Source organism: Hyaena hyaena, unplaced genomic scaffold, assembly GCF_003009895.1.
Source record: "Hyaena hyaena isolate Hyena2069 unplaced genomic scaffold, ASM300989v1 scaffold_503, whole genome shotgun sequence".
NCBI classification, from domain to species: domain Eukaryota; kingdom Metazoa; phylum Chordata; class Mammalia; order Carnivora; family Hyaenidae; genus Hyaena; species Hyaena hyaena.
Genome location: NW_024081132.1, coordinates 49,744 through 69,765, shown reverse-complemented (window position 1 = coordinate 69,765; position 20,022 = coordinate 49,744). Strand labels below are relative to the sequence as shown.

Sequence of the window (20,022 nt, the reverse complement as noted above, 5' to 3'; positions counted from 1 at the left end):
TTGCTGCCCTTGGGTTACCTAGAAGTCACCTGAGGATTTATCCTAAGGTGCCCTCTGGCCCCACACCCTTTCCTCCCTTCCTAAGAGAAAACGTGCATACTACGTGGTGTCAGACTGCTGTGCACTTAGTAAAACAAGTAGGAAACCTATGGAAGTCTTGCCCACAAATGACAAATGACAAAAGATGGTATAGGTTGCAGAATCTGAGAAGTATATATTCCTGTAAGACTCCTTGTGGCCCATTCAGTGGAGGGCATGACCTCCAGTGGCTTAGGGTGACCAACTTGTCTTTGCTTGCTTGGGATTCTGCTGGTTTGAGTACCGAAAGCATGTTTCCTGGGAAAGCCCGCAGGCTGGGATGGCGGGTCATCCATACTGGATGTTGCCCCTGAAAACACAGACAGCATCAGTCATCTCTGGAGTCCACCAGGGCACTTTGTGTGCAAGGAGAATGGCCTGCGTGGTGGAGGCAGCCCAGGGAGCCGCTCCAAAATGCTGGTTGTGAGAGTCCCAGCTCAGCCATTTAACCTGCTGCGGAAGCCAGGACAGTCTCTCAACCTCCCTTCCCCCCTTGCTTTCTTCCTGTTCCCTTCCCTTCCTCCTCCTTCTCTGTCTTATATTTTCTTTTCTTTTTCACTTAGCCTCTCTGTTTTTGCTGTGGTGGTGGTAAATATATACAGAACATAAAATAACCCAGGCACTAATTACATTCATGCTGCTGTGCAACCATCACCAGTGTCTGTTTCCAAAACTTTTCCATCATCCCAAACAGAAACCATTCGATAGGTCCCCCTCTCCTCAGTAATGTCTAATCTACTTTCTGTCTCTGAATTTGGCTATTTCAGATATTTCATGTAAGTAGAATCACACAGTATCTGTCTTTTTGTGTCTGGCTTATTTCACTTAGCATACTGTTTTCAGCGTTCATCCATGATGTGGCATGGATTGGAACTTCATTCTGTTGCAGGGCCGAACAATAGTCCATTGTATGGACAAGCCACATTTTGTTAATCCATTTACCTGTTGTTGATGGACACTTGGGTTGTTTCCAGCTGTTGGCTATTGTGAATAAAGTTCCAATGAACATTGATGTTCAAGTTCAAGCCTCTGTTTTCAATTCTTTTGGGTATTATACATAGGTGTGGAATTGCTGGGTGGTGTGGTAATTCTGTGTTTAGCTTTTTGAGGAACTGCCAGGCTGTTTTCGATGTAGCAGCACTATTTTACATTCCTACCAGTAGTATATGAGGGTTCCAATTTCTCCACAGCCTTATCATCATGTTATTTTCTGTGTTTTTTCCCCCTTTTTTTAAAAATTCTAACCATCCTAGTAGCTGTGAGGTGGTATCTAATTGTGGTTTCAATTAGCATTTCCCTAATGACTAAGGATGCTGAGCACCTTTTCATATGTATAATGGCCATCTGTATACTTTTTGGGGGGAGAAATGTCTATTCAAGTCCTTTGACTATTTTTAAGCTTGAGCTGTCTTTTTGATGTTGAGATTTAGAAGTTCTTTATACATTTTGGCTATTAAACTCTTATCAGATACATTATTTGCAAATATTCTCTACCATTCTATGGCTTATCATTTCATTTCCTTGATAATGTCTTTTGATGCTCAGTTGCTCTCAGTTTTAGTTTTCAAACACAGAAAAGGGGCAACAATCCTGAGCTATTAAGATCAAATGAAAGAACAAAAGAATGAAAGCATATTGTAAACCAGAAGCAACAGAGTGGTTCAGAATGCCTGAGTTCTAGGGTGAGACCCCTTAGTTTTAATCTATACTATTTATCAGATGAGTATAAGTGCCAGGCACAATGTAAGCACTCAAGAAATGTTAGCTATGGTTATTATTAATAATCATAATGATAATAGTGACAAATTATAAAGTCTTCTGCCAGAGCCGCTGACAGGAAGTCACAAGATCTTATCTGAGCTAATGTATTACTATTCCCCACAAACTGTTAAGTGGCAGGCTGCCTCCCACATTCACTCGAAGCCATTCCTATTTATGAGCTATCTCTTCACTCAGACCAGTATCTGTGTTCATACATATGCACTCTTACACACACACAGAGCTAGGAATGTGTGCCATCAAAACCAGGGCCTCGATCCCTCCAAACAAACACAGAATTTGTCAAATTCATACATGCTTACAAAGGGCAAACACTTCTATTTGCTAGTAGGTTAAGGTAAAGTTTAAAGTACGTTGTATCTTGTGTAGGAGGATTAAGAGGAACTTAACTGAGGAACAAGGGGGAGAAGAAGGGGGGAAATGGTGGGGGAAAGGGAGAGAGGCAAACCATGAGAGACTCTTGAATGCTGACAAAAACTGAGGACTGATGGATGTGGGGGGAGGGGGGAGGGGCATGGAGGAGGGCACTTGTGGGGATGAGCACTGGGTGTTAATGTGGAAACTAATTTGACAATAAACTATTTGTAAAATAAATAAATAAATAAATAAATAAATAAAGTACGTTGCATCTGTTCAACATCAGATATAAGTGTTTTCTTATTAATAGGCACCTCTGGAAATAAAAATGGAAACAGAAACTTTTTTTAAGAACTTGCTTCCTAATTACCACTTCAAGTAGTGGACACTAGCTGGCATGTGTACCATAACATAAACACCATTTTTAGACAGAGATTTGCTTCACAGAAGATTGAGTTGTTGTTTATGACTCACACTGTTCTAAAGACAGGTGCACTGGCTAGAAAACATTCATTTTGTGCACGTCTCATGTATTTTATAAACTTTCAGGCTTAAGCCAATCACACTATTCATAAAGAGCAAGGAAGAGCCAGGGATGAAGCCAACTGGGAAGGCGGAAACGCCACACATTAGGTATAACATTCTCACGTGTTTATAAAAATCAGCTAGCTCAGGTTGGTACCTGATGCCGACAGAACTGCTACTGCTAACGACCCAACAGAAAGTGGAAGTGGCTTCCCCACATGAGTGTAAGCTGTAATCTCCCAAGTCAGCCCTTTGTACCTTTTCTGGAGACTCACACAATATATTTTCTGGCTTCAGATCTCGGTGAGCGATGCCTGGAATGACAAAGAGCAAAGAAATGGTTAATATATGCACATAATTATCAAACATTCCACACACAATTAATTTTTTCCAAATGCTGTTGTTCGCAGATTAATTCCCAATTATGGTACATTAAAAAATCAACGAGCTGCAGGAGGCAGGAGTAACCAGAGACAAACCAAAAGCATAGTTGATTCTGCAAGCTCTTTCGAAGCCGAAGCTTTAGAAGTCTGGCAGGAGTAAGACGGGCTGAACAAGCCCCAGCCAGCCTACCCCGCAGCACTGCAGGGACGACCAAGAATAAGAAGCTAATATGAAGCAGAGCAAAGAGCCCTGCAAATGGCCATGCTGGGACAGCAATGCAGAAATAATTAGTGCCTTGTTTAAGAGCATCTGGGGAGGCTGAGGCTGCTCTACCTCATGTCTTCTTGGGTGGCTGATTTATATCAAAAATGATTCCCTAAGTGGGACTCCCTGAATGGTCAGAGCACCAAGTGTTAGTTAACACATCTTCCAAAGCTTGTCTGATCCCCTTCTCACCTGCTCTGCAAGTCCAAGACAGTCGTGCTAGAAGCACAGCAAGGACCACTTTGGCCAAAGGTGCTGTTCTTAAGAGACACCTGCCCTGCATTTTGACCTGACCTCCCGAGGGAGACTGCAGATAGCAGCTTACTCCATAAGGGGCTCAAGGCTGCTGACCTGGCCAAGAGGGCACCTGGGGGAAAACCACCTTCTGACCGAAGACAGGGACAAAGAACAACTCATAGGGCCACGGCGGACACAGAAATCTCCATCCCCCTTTCCTCCTGCAGAATGCACAGCAGAGACAGAAAGACTGGAAGGTTGAGCAAGAGCCAAACAGCTAGTGCCCAGAAGTACTGGAAAGTAGCAGAGAATTCATGGAGTAAGAAGGAAAAGCAGAATCTGCTTTCCTAAAACTCCCTCGATGACCAAGTTCTAGGGTAGCCCTCCGATTCCTTGGCAGAAGGCAGAGGCCCAGCCTACCCAAGGCACTTCACGAGGGAGGGAAAACCTGAGCTCCAGCAGGCTGAGTAACTTCATCAGTCACCTAATTGAATGAGAACCCAGAGCAGCTCCGTCCAGGCTGTACAAATTGAGTCAGGCTACAGCTTGCCGCACTAAAAGTGAAAGATATTTTCCATTACAGCAAGTGCTCCCACAGAAGGATCGCGAGCCACACATGGAGTCCTGCTCTCCAAATAGGTGCTGATGGCCCAGTCGTCCCGCAGCCTGAGAACTGAGCGCCATGCTGTAATAATGGGCCCACCTTTGTGAGCACACCGGCCATCGACCTGCTCTGCTTCATTTCCCAGAGGTTAAGCTGCAGTGTGTCCAGTATTTAAAAGTGTGGAACTTGTTTCAGGGCTGACCCATTCTTGCCCAATTCATCTTCCCAGCATGAAGTTATTTAGAAAACAGCCAAGTTCAGCTGGAAATCGTTTTTCATCCCCTCCAACTTCAAGCCACATGGGCAGCTGGCCAGCTAGATGTTAACAAGCACTTCAGCACCCCTAAGACACACCAGCTCTGTTCCCTTTAGTGCATTCTTCTAATAAATACATAAATAAATAAATAAATAATAAAACCACCTTTACCCCCCTCTAAGGTATGGATCTTGCAAAAAGCGTGACCCAGTTTTGCAATCTACAGAGGCAGCTTGGAGAACAGTTGTAAATCTTTGTCAAGCAGGTGTTACCTACATGCATCCCAGCTTTCAGAAGCAGAACTAGTGCTATTCATCATGCTGGGGAAAGTGCAGACGCCCCTTCTAGGAACTTTTGTCCCATGTGCAAGTCAGGTGCCCAACATGGGCGCTGTCGGCATGGAGATCTCCCTTCAGCCACGGGAGGAAGTGAGGTGAATGAGGGACCAGTGAGGCCGAACTTCTGCACACATGCCACTGGGTCTGTGCTGCTCTGTGAGCCCAGCATGCCTGCAAGTGGTGTCTCGTAACCAGTGTAGCTGGCCAACATCCACAACAGAGGAAGGGAGCAGAACTAAGTCCCAGATTATTCGTTCCGCCCACACCCCCCACCAGACACAGCACTTTATTTTAAGGGAATTAATATTAGGAATAAAAATGCTTCTGTCTGGCAGGGTTAAGGGTGAAGGAGATAACATTACCTAACTAGGTGGCAGGCACTACACTCCAACTGTGTTATACATACACAATACACACACAGGTTGCACACAATTCCATGAGTTAGCGCCTAACACTAACTATGTGAATGTTAACTACTATTGATAATGTAATTCTCTCTCTTCTCACCCACCCTGTGGGTCGGCATTATTACTGAGTGAGCACATAGCTGGTAAAAAGTAAAGCCAGAGTTCATTTTTCCATGGCATAGGTGTTAGGCAAATTTAAAAAATATAATAATTGGGGCGCCTGGGTGGCCTAGTCGGTTAAGCGTCCGACTTTCGCTTAGGTCATGATCTCGCGGTTCGTGGGTTCGAGCCCCGCGTCGGGCTCTGTGCTGACTGCCAGCTCAGAGCCTGGAGCCTGTTTCAGTCTGTGACTCCCTCTCTCTCTGACCCTCCCCTGCTCATGCTGTCTCTCTCTCTCTCTCCTAGAAATAAATAAAACATAAAAAAAAAATTAAAAAATATAATAATCAAGAGTGCCTGGGTGGCTCAGTCGGTTAAGTGTTGAAAACTTGGTTTCGGCTCAGGTCGTGATCTCACGGCTCATGAGTTCAAGCCCTGCATTGGGCTCTGCACTGACAGAACAGAGCCTGCTTGGGATTCTCTCTCCCTTTCTCTCTGCCTTCCTCCCTCCCTCGCTCTCTCTCTCTCTCTCTCTCTCAAAATAATAAACATTTAAAAAAATGTAAGAGTCAAACATATTTATGGAAATACAAAAACATTTAATTTGCAAAAAGATTTAATTCACTATAAAAGTTCTGAAATAATCAGTCCTAGATGAGGGACTGTAAACTGAAGTGTAATTTGGACAACAGCAACCCGCGATTTACCATTGTGAGGTTCAACAGACACCTCAAACTTAACCATGTTAGTAGAAAAATGAATTTTCCATTTATTACGAACAACATATAAAACTAGATACATACTCTCGTGCTGATTCTGGAGAGATGCAGGTGACAAATGTTAAAGACTAGAAAGAGTAACATCCACATATTTATACTGGAATAGTAGTGTCACGATGGGGCTTGCCTTCTTCACTAGGACAGGAAAAGGAGAGCATCCATGCCCACACACTCACACATCTTGTTCAACATGAAATTTCCTTTTTCTTCCCTGCTCCTTCCCCTGGGCCCCTACCCGTCTCAGTAGTGCCACATCTGCCCACCATCCACATCGGAAGCCTAGCGCCATCCTGGTTTGCTCCCTCCCCGTCACGGGCGGGCCTGCCAGCTGTACCAGCTCCTGGCCCAGCTCTCCGCCTGGCCTGCTCCTCTCCCTCTGTCCCCAGAGGCTGGCCGGCCCAACCCAATCACTGAGGCAGAGGCTTGGTTTACCTTTGGTGTGCAGGAAATCAAGGGCAGTGGCCACATCCCGTACCACTCGGCTGGCTTCTCGTTCATTGAAGTGCTTCTGCTTCTGGATGTGAGCCAGGATGGAGCCTGGGGGGCAGAGAAGACACATAGTTATGCCTTTCTGGGCCTTAGGAAGTATCACTTCTCAGAGGCCAGTTTTCACAAGTTTGGGGTGGGGACTGAGGCTTATTTATCACTAAATGTCCAGTACCCAGTGTGGTGCCTGGCAGCGAGGGGACACGAGCACAGAACTGGACAGAACTGCATTGCTGTCTTCTGCACCTGCCCATGATGAGCGCAGAAGGAACAGCAAACAACTATTTAAATGACCAAAATGCCATCAGGGCAGATTTGGCTTCTGAAATGAGAAAGAACTAAAAGTGAATCTACATAGGGTTGGAGGCCTCTCCACAGGAACTTTTCCTCCTCTGTATTTGATCTCAGATCCAAATGAGAGCACAAGTCTTTAAACAGAAATTCCATACCCTCACCAGATACATAGAGGCCTAGAAAGCCTAGAAAAAGGGGGAAAAGTACTTTCCCTCTGAATTTTCTTATTTATTATTAATATTATTGTTACTATTTTGTTGGCAATGGCTAACATTTATCGAGTAGTTACTACATGCCAGGCACTATTTAATACTCTTTAAACAGATTATCTTAGCCTCACCACAACTGTATAAAATGTACAAAATATAGGTATCCCCGTTTTACAGGTAGGGAACCTGAAGCCAAGAATGGCTAAGCCACTTGCTAAGATGACACCACTAAGTGGAGGCCTCAGGACGTAAGCCTAGTAAGCCTGGCTGGAGAAACTGGGCAGAGAGCCCCTCAACCAGATGTGTAGTCTGACTGCTGGAGCCATGGTCGGCCCTGACCCAACCACAATCTCTTTTCCCGCTGGGTCTAGCCTCAGTAGGGTTGCACTCTAAGCAATATGGTTACAGATGACCCCTAGCATTTCCAATGTAACGTCTCAGTGCTGTGGAGCAGGGCAGGGGTGTGAACAAACGGCACAGGCAGGAGCACATGGCCTGGCTCCCGGTGGTCTACGCTCACTACTGGAAGCTGGAGGTGTCATCTCTGTGTCCTACAAATGGCACGTGTTTACTTATCCCTGGTTTTAGGCATGGAGAGGGGATGAAAGATCTTTCACTTGACGGATTAAACAATGAAAGGATCCCAGCATTCTAGGGAACATTCCCAGGAAACTGGCTCCTGACTAGGTCTCAGGCTTGCTCTACTCTAGTGAGTCTCTTGTTTCCAAATTTGTTAAAGTGGAAGATAGAGGGTGACATGCTACTTACTTCTAAGATAGCCTTCATATACCCAATTATTTTAATAATATTAATAGCTGACATTTATGGACTCCTTAGAGCCTATTGGGCACTGTGCAAAGCATTTCACATGAATGATCTCATTTAATCTTCAGAGCTATCAAAAAAGGTAGGTGCTGTCATTATCCCTATTTGACAGACGAGAACACTGTTTAGAAAGGTTTAGGAAGATTATGTGACTTGTCCAAGGCCACACAGCTAGTAAGTGATGGGCCTATATTTAAACTCGGCTTTACTGGTTTCTAAAGCATGCTTCCTTAACCACCAACCCCCTCCACGTGGTCCTCCACTCAGCTCTAGATAGCCTCCCTAACCTGCACCCTGCAAATCTGTCCTCGGGCTGGGTAAGAGATGGTGAGGGCAAGGGTTTCTCTATCCTCTTCTCTACATCAGGAAAGCAACTTCGATACACATTCCAGTGATTATGTATGTGGGTGATGGCAGTAGTGGTGATGGTCAAGAGTGGCTTCTTTCCATCTGAAGGATCCAGATTCTCAGTCCTCCTCTCTATCCTGGGTCTATGTCCTAGGCCATGGGACCTTCCCCAATCCTTTGATGAGCCTTTCTGGACTTCACAATGTATGTAAGAGCTTCAACCTCATAACTAATTTAAATAGAGAACATGTCAAAACACTGGATTGATAAATTGATAACTAAATATATCTATACATGAGTGCTATTAAAACCAGAAGGCATTTATAGAATGCCCACACAGGTGACATTCTAGGCTCTGCAAAATGCTAATTATCATCCTTCCCTCCGGCCTCCCTTCTCCCAAATCAAGGGCAGTTTTAAGTCCTTCATCCTTTTTATTAGCTTGACTCATTTTAGAAGTCTCTGGGATTCGTGATGGATGATCACCACTCTGGGTCTTAATCAGAAGTCCAAACACATACTCAACAGTAAGTACCTCCTTGCAATTTCTCAAAGACCAAGTAAAATCTCGTGTCATCTTCAAAGAACTCAATCAGCTCCAAAATGTTCCTTAAATAGGAAAAAAATATAGGAGGAAAGGGGGGGAAGGGAAATGGTATTATATATTAAAGCCCACTTACAAATATACAGTGAAAAAAAATTCACAACGCCCTGTAGCAGGGCAGAGATCAGCTTGATATCAGAATGCTTATTAAAGACCCATGTTTGAGAAGTAGCCAGTGGTGTTAGCAAGACTCAGGTCACCTTATCTTTCCATAATGTTCAGTCTCTGGTGTTTTCACCAAGTCGGTGCTGTCAAACCCCAACCCTAAAACCCACTAGGTAGAGTTATAAAAAAGTCCCGGTCACATTAAACTGAATAAAATCTGCAGCCGACTGGAAGCAATTGCGGCTAATAACACTGAATAGTAGGTGTGTGTCCTGGAGGCAGGCAGCAAATAATTACTTGCCCTCCCTCTTGCCCATAAATCACGGGGCAGTATTTACATTGCCTGGAGAAAATGGAAACATCTGTCAAATAGACTTGGGGCCTAACGTGGGCACCGCTAGACCCTAACTGCTAAGCGCTGCTTAATGAAACGGCCGCCTTCCTGCCACGGCAGCACTTGTGGCCTTCCCCGGTGAGCACTCTCTGTCTGCCTGCGCATTACCGGGCTCTGCCAACAAGGTCGTCTTGTAACTCAGGAGGGAAGCCACCAGCCTGGATATCGGAGGTGTTGGGGATTTTTTTTTCTTTTAAAGAACGAAATAAACCAAGTAGAGTCTCTAATGCTGAACTCAGAAGCTGCAGGGCTGAAAATAAAAATCTGTCCCTCATAAAAAAATGCTGACCACTTTGGGAGACACCAGGCTTTTACTAGTGTGAAGGCGTCCAAATAAGATGACTGAAATGGCCTGATTTGAAAGAAGATTGTGGAGGCAGCGCCTGGAGTTAAATCAACAGCAGCCCCTACCCTCCAAGCTTAATGACAAAGCCATCAATACCTGGCCGCTGGCTCCCTGCTGACCCTGCTGTGCAGGGAGACTGAGTGGGAAGCAGAGTCTTAGAGGTGACCCTGATTTAAAGCCACCGTGGGAGAGCCGCTCATTTGGAGCTGGTGGTGAGCAGGCTGAGGCGGGGCAGGAGCCCACCTTGGCCCAGCTTCCCAGCACAGTGCCCAGCAGCCTCTGGGACCTGAGTAGTTGCCGCACAGGCACAGGTATGCTGGGAACAGAACAGAGCGAGCATTCGTCCTCGCTCTCACCATCCTCACCTAGTCATTACAGCTGGCCCCTAAACTTGCAAGCTCTGTCTGCTTGGTTCCCACAGGCACTTGAAAGAAACAGAACCCCAATGTTCTCCCAGTCCCTCAGATTGCTCACTCTTCCAACTTGCCTGTATTGTTATTTATAGTATTTCAGCCTGAACAGAAGCAAAGGCCACTACTGCTTCTGTTCCCGCTCTCTCTCTTTAAACACGGAAAGACAGAAAGAATCCTGTGCAGTTGTGGCCAAGGCATGAGAGCTAAATGCTAGGGTCGGGAGGTGGTGAGAAAGAACCTTTTCTGCAGCTAAGCATCCCCCCAATAGAAGCAGCAAGTAACCCAAGACTGTACTCACTTGTTTCCTTGACACTGATAGAGTGTCTCCACCTCTCGAAATACCCTACTCCGACTGTGCCCTGCTTGTTTTTCGATGATCTGTGGGAAGAATAAAATCTGTCATATTCACCTGACCTCGAAACACCTCTCAGCAGGACCCCTCTGGGAGAACACAAGGCCCAATTCTGCCTACAGCCAGTTTCAAGCGCAAGCCTGGAGTAGGCCCTTGGTGACACAGGCGCTGTGACTCTGCGGGCAACACGACAGACTGGCCTGAGGGATTTCTAGCCTGGCTGGGCCTGTTTGATTCTGGCCAGGCAAACACCGTGGAAGCTATGGGGTGGTTGCCCCAGCTGCCCAGGGGAGACTGAAGCAGCTGGCCATAGGATAAAGAGCTACCTCTGTCCAGCCCCTACCCCAAGGGCATCTCTTCCTGCCTTAAGTGTAAGATTTACAACTTCCACTGAAGGATCTCAGTGGAAGGGTTGAAGGAAGAGCAAGGGGGACAGAGGACACAGTGGAGAAGGACTAAAGTTCCAAGGCCCAGCTCAGACCCCACCTCTGCACTTCTGTGGAGAACCTGTCCTTTGGCAGGCGCTGCATTAAGACCCTCAGGTCCATGGTTAATTTTTACAACACAATCCCAAAAGACAGGAAGAGGTCAAACATTCTGCCCACAGCTCTGGTAAGTGGTGACAGGGTTGGCATTCCAGCCCAGGGCTGCCTCCAAAGCCCTTGCTATCCTATCCCTGCCTGTACCTGGCAAATACGAACTGAAGGCGTGGGTAGCAACAGAGGAGCAGGTGGTTTAAGCAGGGAGGGACTGCTTAGCTCCAAACATGTCCGTGGATCCATCCCGAGCCCCAGCCCACCACGAGCCAAGCCTGGGGGCAAGTCCTCCGCAGAGCCAGCTCTACTTTACAGCCCCACGTGTGGAGTGGGCACGGTGCAGACAACAACAACTTGTTCCTTCATTCCCAGTCTGCTATATCCAAACCACTCCTATATGCTGTAGCACAAACACCCACGACCAGGTGTAATTTTCTATACAAGTCAATGTCTGTTAGTAAACCACTGTGGGCCCAATTCTAAGTAGTCAGAGAGGTGCAGTGCCGGGGCACAGAAGCTATTCAACTCGTTCACTCACCTAGCATTTCACATCAAAGTCAGAAAGAACCTTGTAGTAGGCAAGTTATTCAGCAATGGCATGACTTTTTCTGCAGAGGTGATGGGCTCCTGCTATCAGAGGTGGGGGAGCAGAACACGGGCAACTATTTGAGGAGTTATGGAAGAAATTCAGGACCAGATTATCCTGAAACTCCATTCCAATCCTGAGACTCTAGGATGCGTCAGTCAGATGCCTGTAGGGAAGCCCTAATAAAATTAATGTTGTGGGGCCATGCTGGTAGAAGTAGCACATCTCTAGGGAGCTTCCAAAGGACAGGAGCGATAGGAGATGTGGGTTAAACTGCTCAATACAGAGAATTACCAAGCTAGGGTCCTGTGTTCGCACCAAAGATGAGGGGGGCGGGCACAGAGGGCCAGGTTTCCCTCTCATGATCCAACCCTTTAGAAATAGGTCTGGATGGATGCATTAATATCCCCAAACTTCTGAAAATCAATTTGTGTTTGTGATTTATTGCCACACTTAAGCATATTTTTAAAAAATTGCTTGTAATTTATACTGATGTTTCCAAAAAGGAATTCCAGTTAATACTTTTGTTACTATATGAAGCAACACTCCAGCAAAAAGGACTGTGGCTTAGCAGAAGTGTTCGCCTTCATTAATCCACAGCTGGGACTATAGTCAGTTGGTTAAAAGAAGAAACACTTCTTTCAGGAGCCACTTTGGCTGGATTTGCTTGTATGAGGCAGCGCTTTGACCTGGGCGCTCAGGTGGATGATGTGAAATACACTTCAATCCAATCCCCCTTGGATTTAATGAGACCTTGTTTCTAGATCAGCAGTTCCCAAACTTTGGTGGGTATAAGAATCACCTATGGAACTTGGTAAAAAACAAACAAACAAACAAACAAACAAAACCCTAGACCCTATCCTTTATCAAGAAAGTTGGGTCTCTGTGCTATTAGTCTCTAGATGATTCTGATCCACACTAAATGTAAAACGGTCCTACATAAGGGCTTCCCCAACTTCAGCAACAGTCAGAACCACTTGGAGAACTGGCTAAAATCAAACTTCTGGGTCCACTAGTTTCTGACTTGGTAGGTCTGGGATGGAGCCAGATAATTTATAATTCCGACAAGTTTCCAGGCAATGGAATGCGCTATTGGTGCAGGAACCACACTTTGAGAATCAATGCTCCAGATCCATCCTTCTTCCACGTGGAGCCGGCAAATGGAGGCACAGAGGGGCAGAGTGAGCCTCCCCAAGGTCATGCAGCAAGAAGCCACCTTTCCCGCCCCAAAGCTGAGTGCTCAGTCCTCATTATTATACTATACATCACTTTACAGCATTTTATAATTTGTAGGGTCTCTAAGTCTACCAGTTCATTTTTATTTTTCATCTAATAACCACTCCATGAGATAGGGAGGGAAGGCAGTATTATCTTCATTTTAGAGATGTGGAAACTGAGGTTTAAGTAGGTTCAGTGACTTGCCCGAAGTCAAGTAGTAGTTTGTTAAAAAAGAGATTCAGGGGGCGCCTGGGTGGCTTAGTCGGTTAAGCATCCGACTTTCGCTTAGGTCATGATCTCGCGGTTCGTGGGTTCGAGCCCCGCGTCGGGCTCTGTGCTGACTGCCAGCTCGGAGCCTGGAGCCTGTTTCAGTCTGTGACTCCCTCTCTCTCTGACCCTCCCCTGCTCACGCTGTCTCTCTCTCTCTCTCTCCTAGAAATAAATAAAACATTAAAAAAAAAAATTAAAAAAAAAAAAAAGAGATTCAGGTAAGCCTTCTAATTCCAAATCTGGCTGTCTACTCCTTGAACCTTACTTTATTTTTCAGAATAATCAGAAGCAGCTTACTACTAGGCAGGCATTGTTCTAAGCACTTTACACATATTTATTCAACCCCTACATCAATACTATATAGTTTCTATTATTATGCCCATTTTACAGATAAGGCAACTGAAGGGCAGGGTGTTAAGTAACTTGCCCAATGTTACCCAGCAAGTAAGTCGAGAAACCAAGAGTTGAATCCAGTGAGTATAGCTTTGGAGCCCCCATTTTTATTGAGTTGCCATATGGCAGAATATAAAATTTATTTGGCTAGGACAAGTGACGCCTATTTGTAAAGTAAAGCCTGGCATCCTGATGAGACACTCACTTTGACAGCATACTCTTTGCCATTCTGCAGGCTCACGGCACCTTGGACTTTGGCATAGGCTCCCTCTCCAAGCAATTCAGAGGTCAGCTTGTACATATCTAGAAGTGAAATGGGGGAGAGGAATTACGAGATGAGTCATGTCTTTCCAAGCAAAGATGGAAAGAAGGGCTTCTGCCACTCCGCTTTCCCTGTGTGTCAGCCTAGGCACACATGATGGCTCCGCAGCACTCAGTGACGAGGAAGACCCTTAGTTGTCCCGTTCTCTTAGGACTCAGTTTCTCAACAACCAGACCACATCGAAGGCATCCTGTTCCTCATTTTAGAGATGAGCTCAGTGAAAGCAGCTCACACCTTCTGAGCATCTACTGTGTGCCAGATGACATATTAAACTCATAGTAGGGACAGAGTGACAAATAGTCCCTGCCCTTTGAGGGTCACAGTCCAGTGGGGAAGACAGTCATATAAACAAATGACCCCAGAATAAACCAGGCAGTGGTAAGTACTATTATAAAGGGACAAGACACAGTGAAAAAGAACAAGGGGAGGGAAAGGTTAAATCTGTTTAGGGAAACCGGGGGATCCTGATAGAAGGAGTGTGATTCGAATGGACATCATTCATTCCTTTACTCATTTGTTGAGCACCTGCTCTGTGCCTAGCTCTGTGCTAGGCACTGGTGATACAAAGGGAAATAAAGCACTGTTTTATTTCACACCACACACAGAAGTCACTGGAGGTTTCTGAGAAGTTTCCGGAAATCACCCACAGGAAACAGGATACAGAAGTAGGATGCAAACAGATGCCTCGAGGTTTTTAGGGTGCTGAGTCAGGGCGGTTCTAGCAGAGGAATAGGCCTGGGTTGAAAGAACATACAGGTAACCTGCCCAGGCTCACAAATAGCACAAACTTTCTGAGCCCCTTCCTAAGGAAGCCACAGCTCCATCGTGGCCTCTGCTGAGCTGACCTCCTCCTCCCTTGACCTCCATTCTTCAGGTTTTTTCTCCTCTCAAGGCAGCCTAGCATTTAAACCCACAAGGTGAGCAGAACACTTCTAAACCATGAAATTAGATTTTATCACTCTTAGCATGAGAAGCCTATAATTGCACAAGCCGTCCTCAAATAACAGGAAATACTCTCATGTTTACCGAAAGGGTAAGATCTGTTGATTTGGAAATTTTTCTAAAAACCTTGAGGCTTTTATCCATCCCCGTGCCCCTCCTATACACATATGTCTGCTCTTTAAGTTAAAGACAAACCGTACAGTAAGTACCTTCCTGGGTCCATCACAGTTTGGTCTTGTGACTACTTATAAGCATGCACACTGCTGTTTGTAAGTATTTTAAATAACATGCTTCTCTCCCAATGGATACTTTGGCATTAGCCTTTCATGCATGTCAGGATAGGTGGTGGTTGGAAGTCCAAATATTCCTGACCCATAAAAGGGCCTATTATTAGAGTCACTGTACAAAACAATCAATTCACCAGAGCATCTGCAACATTGGAAAGAGGGCCCATGAGGTGAAGCTATTTCAGGTCTCACGATGAAAGAAACACAATAAATGAAGGGAGGGGGTGTCACTCCATTCAGTCCCTTGCAGAAGTGTTCAGTGATTCACTTCATCCCATCACAGGTCCAGCGATAACAGGGCCAGCATTGAGTCTGTGCCTCACAAGCAAAATCTTTGATGACCCAACGTCAGGTCCCCTGAACATGGCATGAACTCTTAAGATGGAGTCAAACTCATCCAGCCCAAGTAGCTGCAATCGCTAGAAGTCACACCCTCTGCTTATCGAAGATTTAACTTTTTTTTTTTTTAATATTTTTATTTATTTCTAGGAGAGGGAGAGAGAGAGAGAGCGTGAGCAGGGGAGTGTCAGAGAGAGAGGGAGACACAGACTCCGAAATAGGCTCCAGGCTCTGAGCTGGCAGTCAGCACAGAGCCCGACGCGGGGCTCGAACCCACGAACCGCGAGATCATGACCTAAGCGAAAGTTGGACGCTTAAACGACTAAGCCACCCAGGCGCCCCAATCGAAGATTTAACTTTCATCTGGAGCTGTGGCCCTAGGTGTTCTCTCGTCCTCTTACATGGTTGTTCTACCTCTCAGCAAACCCCTGAGGAACAAGCTGGGGTAAAGATCACATCAGAAAAGGGCTGAAACACACCAGGTCATCTCACTCCGTATACAAGTCTGACAGGTTGATCGTCCCGTCCCCTGATGAAGTGCTGAAAGCATTCAGAGTACACCATCCGAGAGAGCTCTGCCATCCCATTTTTCATCCCTACTGCACAGATAAGCAGGAGCCAGCTCTCACATGATGCATGCTCTAACCTAGATCCATGGGCTACCAGAATGCCATATGGTAGAGTCACAGGCCCGAATCTGAGTTGTGTGACCAACCTTCAAACTTCCCTGGCAAGCAGTCAGTGGCCCGGGCCTTCCGCTTCTTCTTTTTCCTCTTGTCACCTTCTGCAACAGGAAGGGGCCCACTGCTGCCCATCTCTGGGAGAAAAGAGATGTAGGGAAAACATCATTGTACTGATCAAGCCATAAGTTCACCCAGAAGGGAAAAAAAGTGGGGGGAGGGGACCCAGGAGCTTTACACTGATGGTTTTTAAATATCTGTGTGGACTATTGATTTGTTTGACCCACGAGCCAAAACTAAAGGCAAAGCCATTATAGGAGATCATTAACTGTGGAAAGAAAATCAGATAGACAGGCTAGATTAAAAGAGGATCGCAGAGCCTGTTTTAACCAAGCTCATTAGCACATGGATTTAGATCGCCATCAGTCAAACTATAGTTCCCAACAAAAATAATGAATCCATAAGTAGAGTCCCACCTGTGATGTCCTCCTGCCTCAGCACCAGAAAGGCAGGACCCAAGGAGCTAAGCAAGGGCATGGGCTTGGGAGGGTCCCATGCAAATGAAACCATATGCACAGTAACATCTGAGTGGATGTGCACCTAGATCCACAGGCCTTTGGTGGAGCAGCCGCTGGAGGTACAACAGGGCAGGGGGTGGGGTTGAGGATGGCCCTAAATCACTTCATGTCTAAGAGCAAAGTATCTGTGGAGCCCTGAGCACACCCTCCCCTTCCCCTCAGCTCCTTATTTGAGAGGATGCATTTTGCATTTAGGGTCCATTCAGAAGTCTGCAGTCGATAGGCCTGTATCAGGCTGCTGGATGAGGTCATTTATTGCAAAAACATTATTATCTCTCTCTGACCAGCAGGTTAAAGGGAGGCTCCCCATGTTCAAGGGAGGATGTGTGAGGCAGGCATTTCGACACTGGACACACTGGGCAGGAAAGGGTGGGGACAGAAAGAATAAGCAGGAGACGCAAGGAGAAAGAGAAAGGGGGCACAGGGAACCAGGGCCCAATCACGGCACTGTTTCTAAGACACTCTAGTAAGGGCCTTCCCCTGTTAAAGATAAATTACTTATAGAACATGTCATGCCCCTGATGCAGAGTGAAGCCTTAATACTCTTTGCCTGCAGTTAGAAATAATAAGATTTCTCTGAAGTCTCTGGGTCTAAATCCCCACCAGGGTGATTAAACCTTTACATCCTTCTAAAATAGAGGCGCTCGGGTGCTGGTGGGGCATTCAGTGTGAGAGACTTTTAGACCAACCTTCAATAAACACAGGCTCTTGGCTTGTTGGATTTTTTTTTTCTAAGAGATTTTGAAATGGAAGCTGGCCCTTTGCCCATTGAGGGGAAAGGCCCGCTTTCTTCTTGGAGGACCCTGGCTGAACACGGTCAGAGAAATGGCAAGTCTGCTCAGAAGATTGATTAGAGCCAATGTACATCTATACACTGTTCTCAGAAGCAGGGGCACAACAGCCATTAAGAGGAAGCAGAGCGATGGCACTTGTCGACACGACAGCCCAGAAAGCACGGTTAGGCAGCCGAGTGTCTGATAGCCCAGTTTGAGTGAATTCTTCCTCCCGTTTTTGGATCTGATGACAGCAGATTTTCAATTATACTTTATTTAAAAAAATTTTTTTAATGTTTATTTATTTTTGAGAGAGAGAGAGAGGGCAAGCAGGGCAGGGTAGAGAGAAGGGGACAGAGGATCCAAAGCAGGCTCTGCACTGACAGCACCAAGCCCAATAGGGGCTTGAACTCAGGAACTGTGAGATCATGACCTGAGCTGAAGTCAGACACTCAAATGACTCAGCCACCAGGTGCCCCCAATGATTCTTTAGAGAAGAGATAAACACATGGATAAAAGGAGTCCATAGAGGATCTCAAAATAGTACTCTGGCCAATAGCTTCAAGCACAAGATAAATCTGGGGACTGCAACTAGCTATGAATTCAAAGAATCCAACTTGAATCAGCACAGTACCCAATATCCACCCTCCCCAAGGTAAATGAAAGGGAAAAAGCTGCCCAACACAGTGAGAAATGCTACAGAAATAAAACATAGGGGGCTCTTCAGGAGCCCAGGGAGGGGCACTGGCCTTGGCAACAGCAGGCTGAGGAGGAGGGACTGCTGTCCCTCTCGCCCTGCCCTCGTGTGCAGTCCAGTGTCAGTTCTTGTCCCCATCCATGTTCTCATCAGTGCTGCGAGGCAAGCGCAGAGCGGCCCGACTTTGGATTCACTTCTTTCTCCTTCCCCTGCCTGCACTCTGATGGAGGGCCTGCAGACAAGCAAAACAGCCGAAAGGCAGGCAATGCAGAGGAGCAGCAAGAGAGCTGGCAGCATTATAATTCACAGGGGATGCTCACACATACTTACGACTCTAGCTAGAAAACCCTGTTCGCGGCAATTTACACTTGGTTTTTACCACAGCAGGGCTGAGGGAGCCTCTTGTGGAAGAATCATACCTCTGAGCACTGCTGCATACTCAATATTAGATTTTATGGCTTCACACACACAAAGATAGAGTACCTGGACTATTCTGCATGGATTTCAATGGAAGAGGGTACGCCAGAAGGGACAAATGGTTAACACTTTCCTTGGAAACAGAACTTGTTGAAGGAGAGTTGTTTTTGAAACTAGGAAGAAAAAAAAAATGTAGGAAGACAGTGAAGTAAAAAAACAAAACAAAACAAAACATGTTTAACTTCCCTGTTTATACAGGGAGGGAGGAGGTGTCCTAATCTTATCAAGGGGTTGATAGGTCCCCATCTGGAGCCTGTCCATAAACTCTATTTTGTCACAGCCCACTAGCAGGGGCTGTGGTCCTTAATTTATTAATGGTGCAATCATTAAATGAAAGCTTCCTCATGGTGTAAGGCTCCACAATCACGCTGGTCCCTGGCTCACCTCCTTCCCTTGGCCCCCAACATCCTCTCAGCCACCAAAACCCGGCTCAGAAGCCTGTGCTCCTTTGAATGAGCTCAGTTTGTACAAACACTTTGGATATCAGGCACCAGGCAAACAGATCGTATTACTGCACAGAACTAATAGTGCTCCTCCTCTGCTCCCAAACACCCTGCTAGAAGTTCTACGAGAGCACTGACAGCATTTGGTGCTGAGCACTGACAGCCTTGAGCTCTCCCCAGTGCTCCTAAAGGCCACGACTATTGCCTGTTCATCATCTGCGGCACAGCGTCAGATACCTATCAGCTATCAGAAAATGTGCTCTGAAGTGAAATGATACGAAATGATGCACACTCTTAGTGTCAGGTGCATGCATGTCACCCAGGCCCTTTAAGTAACCAGGACACACGCTAAAAGAAATGTGAGCACACCTCTGCCCTACAGACAATGCAGCGTCAGGCTGTTCCATTCTATGAGTTCTCTGACAAACTCCCTGTGAGAAAAACCTCCATGACCCAGGAGGTTCTTGCCTTTGTAGCCAGAAGTCTGGTATCTGCTATAGGATTGGGCAGCGTGTGTGTTATTTTAGAGAAGAAAGTGAGTATTTCCTTTAAGTTTTCAGACTCCAGCTTGTGGGTAGGCTCCAAGTACTTCCACTGCCTCTAGCCCCTACCTTGCCATTGGTCAGAGCTTGGTGGTCTGCCATTTGCGTACTGGTAGAGGTGGAGCTGGAGGAGACGCGCACTGTTGACAGGGAAGGACGTGAGCTTGGCATCAGGAGACCAAGGTGAGGGTCCTGGCTCAGAGATTACCAGACATACCAAGGCTATGCCAAGCTACTCTGCCTTTTAGAGCCTCAGTCTCCTCATCAATGGGATAGGTTTTAAAATAATACCTGCCCTTTCCAGCAAGCCAGTGATGACCCAATGACATACTGTGTGCACATGTGTGTAGAAGTATCAGACACAAATACACAAAAATGTTAACACTTCCACAATTTGAAAAGGTACGTAGTATGTGCCAGGCATGATGCTAGGTATTTTACATACATTACAATAAT

General features: G+C 46.1%; 1 protein-coding gene across 7 annotated transcripts in view; it reads right to left on the bottom strand.

Annotated features, from left to right (window-relative positions):
- MKNK1 (MAPK interacting serine/threonine kinase 1) overlaps positions 1 to 20,022 on the bottom strand; it is a 41,670-nt gene that overhangs the window by 6,931 nt on the left and 14,717 nt on the right. For 6 of the 7 annotated variants that reach the window (XM_039254835.1, XM_039254833.1, XM_039254837.1 and 3 more), the window contains exons 4-10: positions 18,588 to 18,694; positions 16,092 to 16,193; positions 13,692 to 13,789; positions 10,430 to 10,509; positions 8,805 to 8,878; positions 6,540 to 6,644; positions 2,998 to 3,053 (exon numbers count right to left, since the gene is read on the bottom strand). In XM_039254835.1, coding sequence (XP_039110766.1) covers positions 2,998 to 3,053; positions 6,540 to 6,644; positions 8,805 to 8,878; positions 10,430 to 10,509; positions 13,692 to 13,789; positions 16,092 to 16,193; positions 18,588 to 18,694 — 622 coding nt within the window. The remainder of the gene's footprint in view (positions 1 to 2,997; positions 3,054 to 6,539; positions 6,645 to 8,804; positions 8,879 to 10,429; positions 10,510 to 13,691; positions 13,790 to 16,091; positions 16,194 to 18,587; positions 18,695 to 20,022) is intronic. The other variant, XM_039254839.1, reaches the window with a different exon arrangement.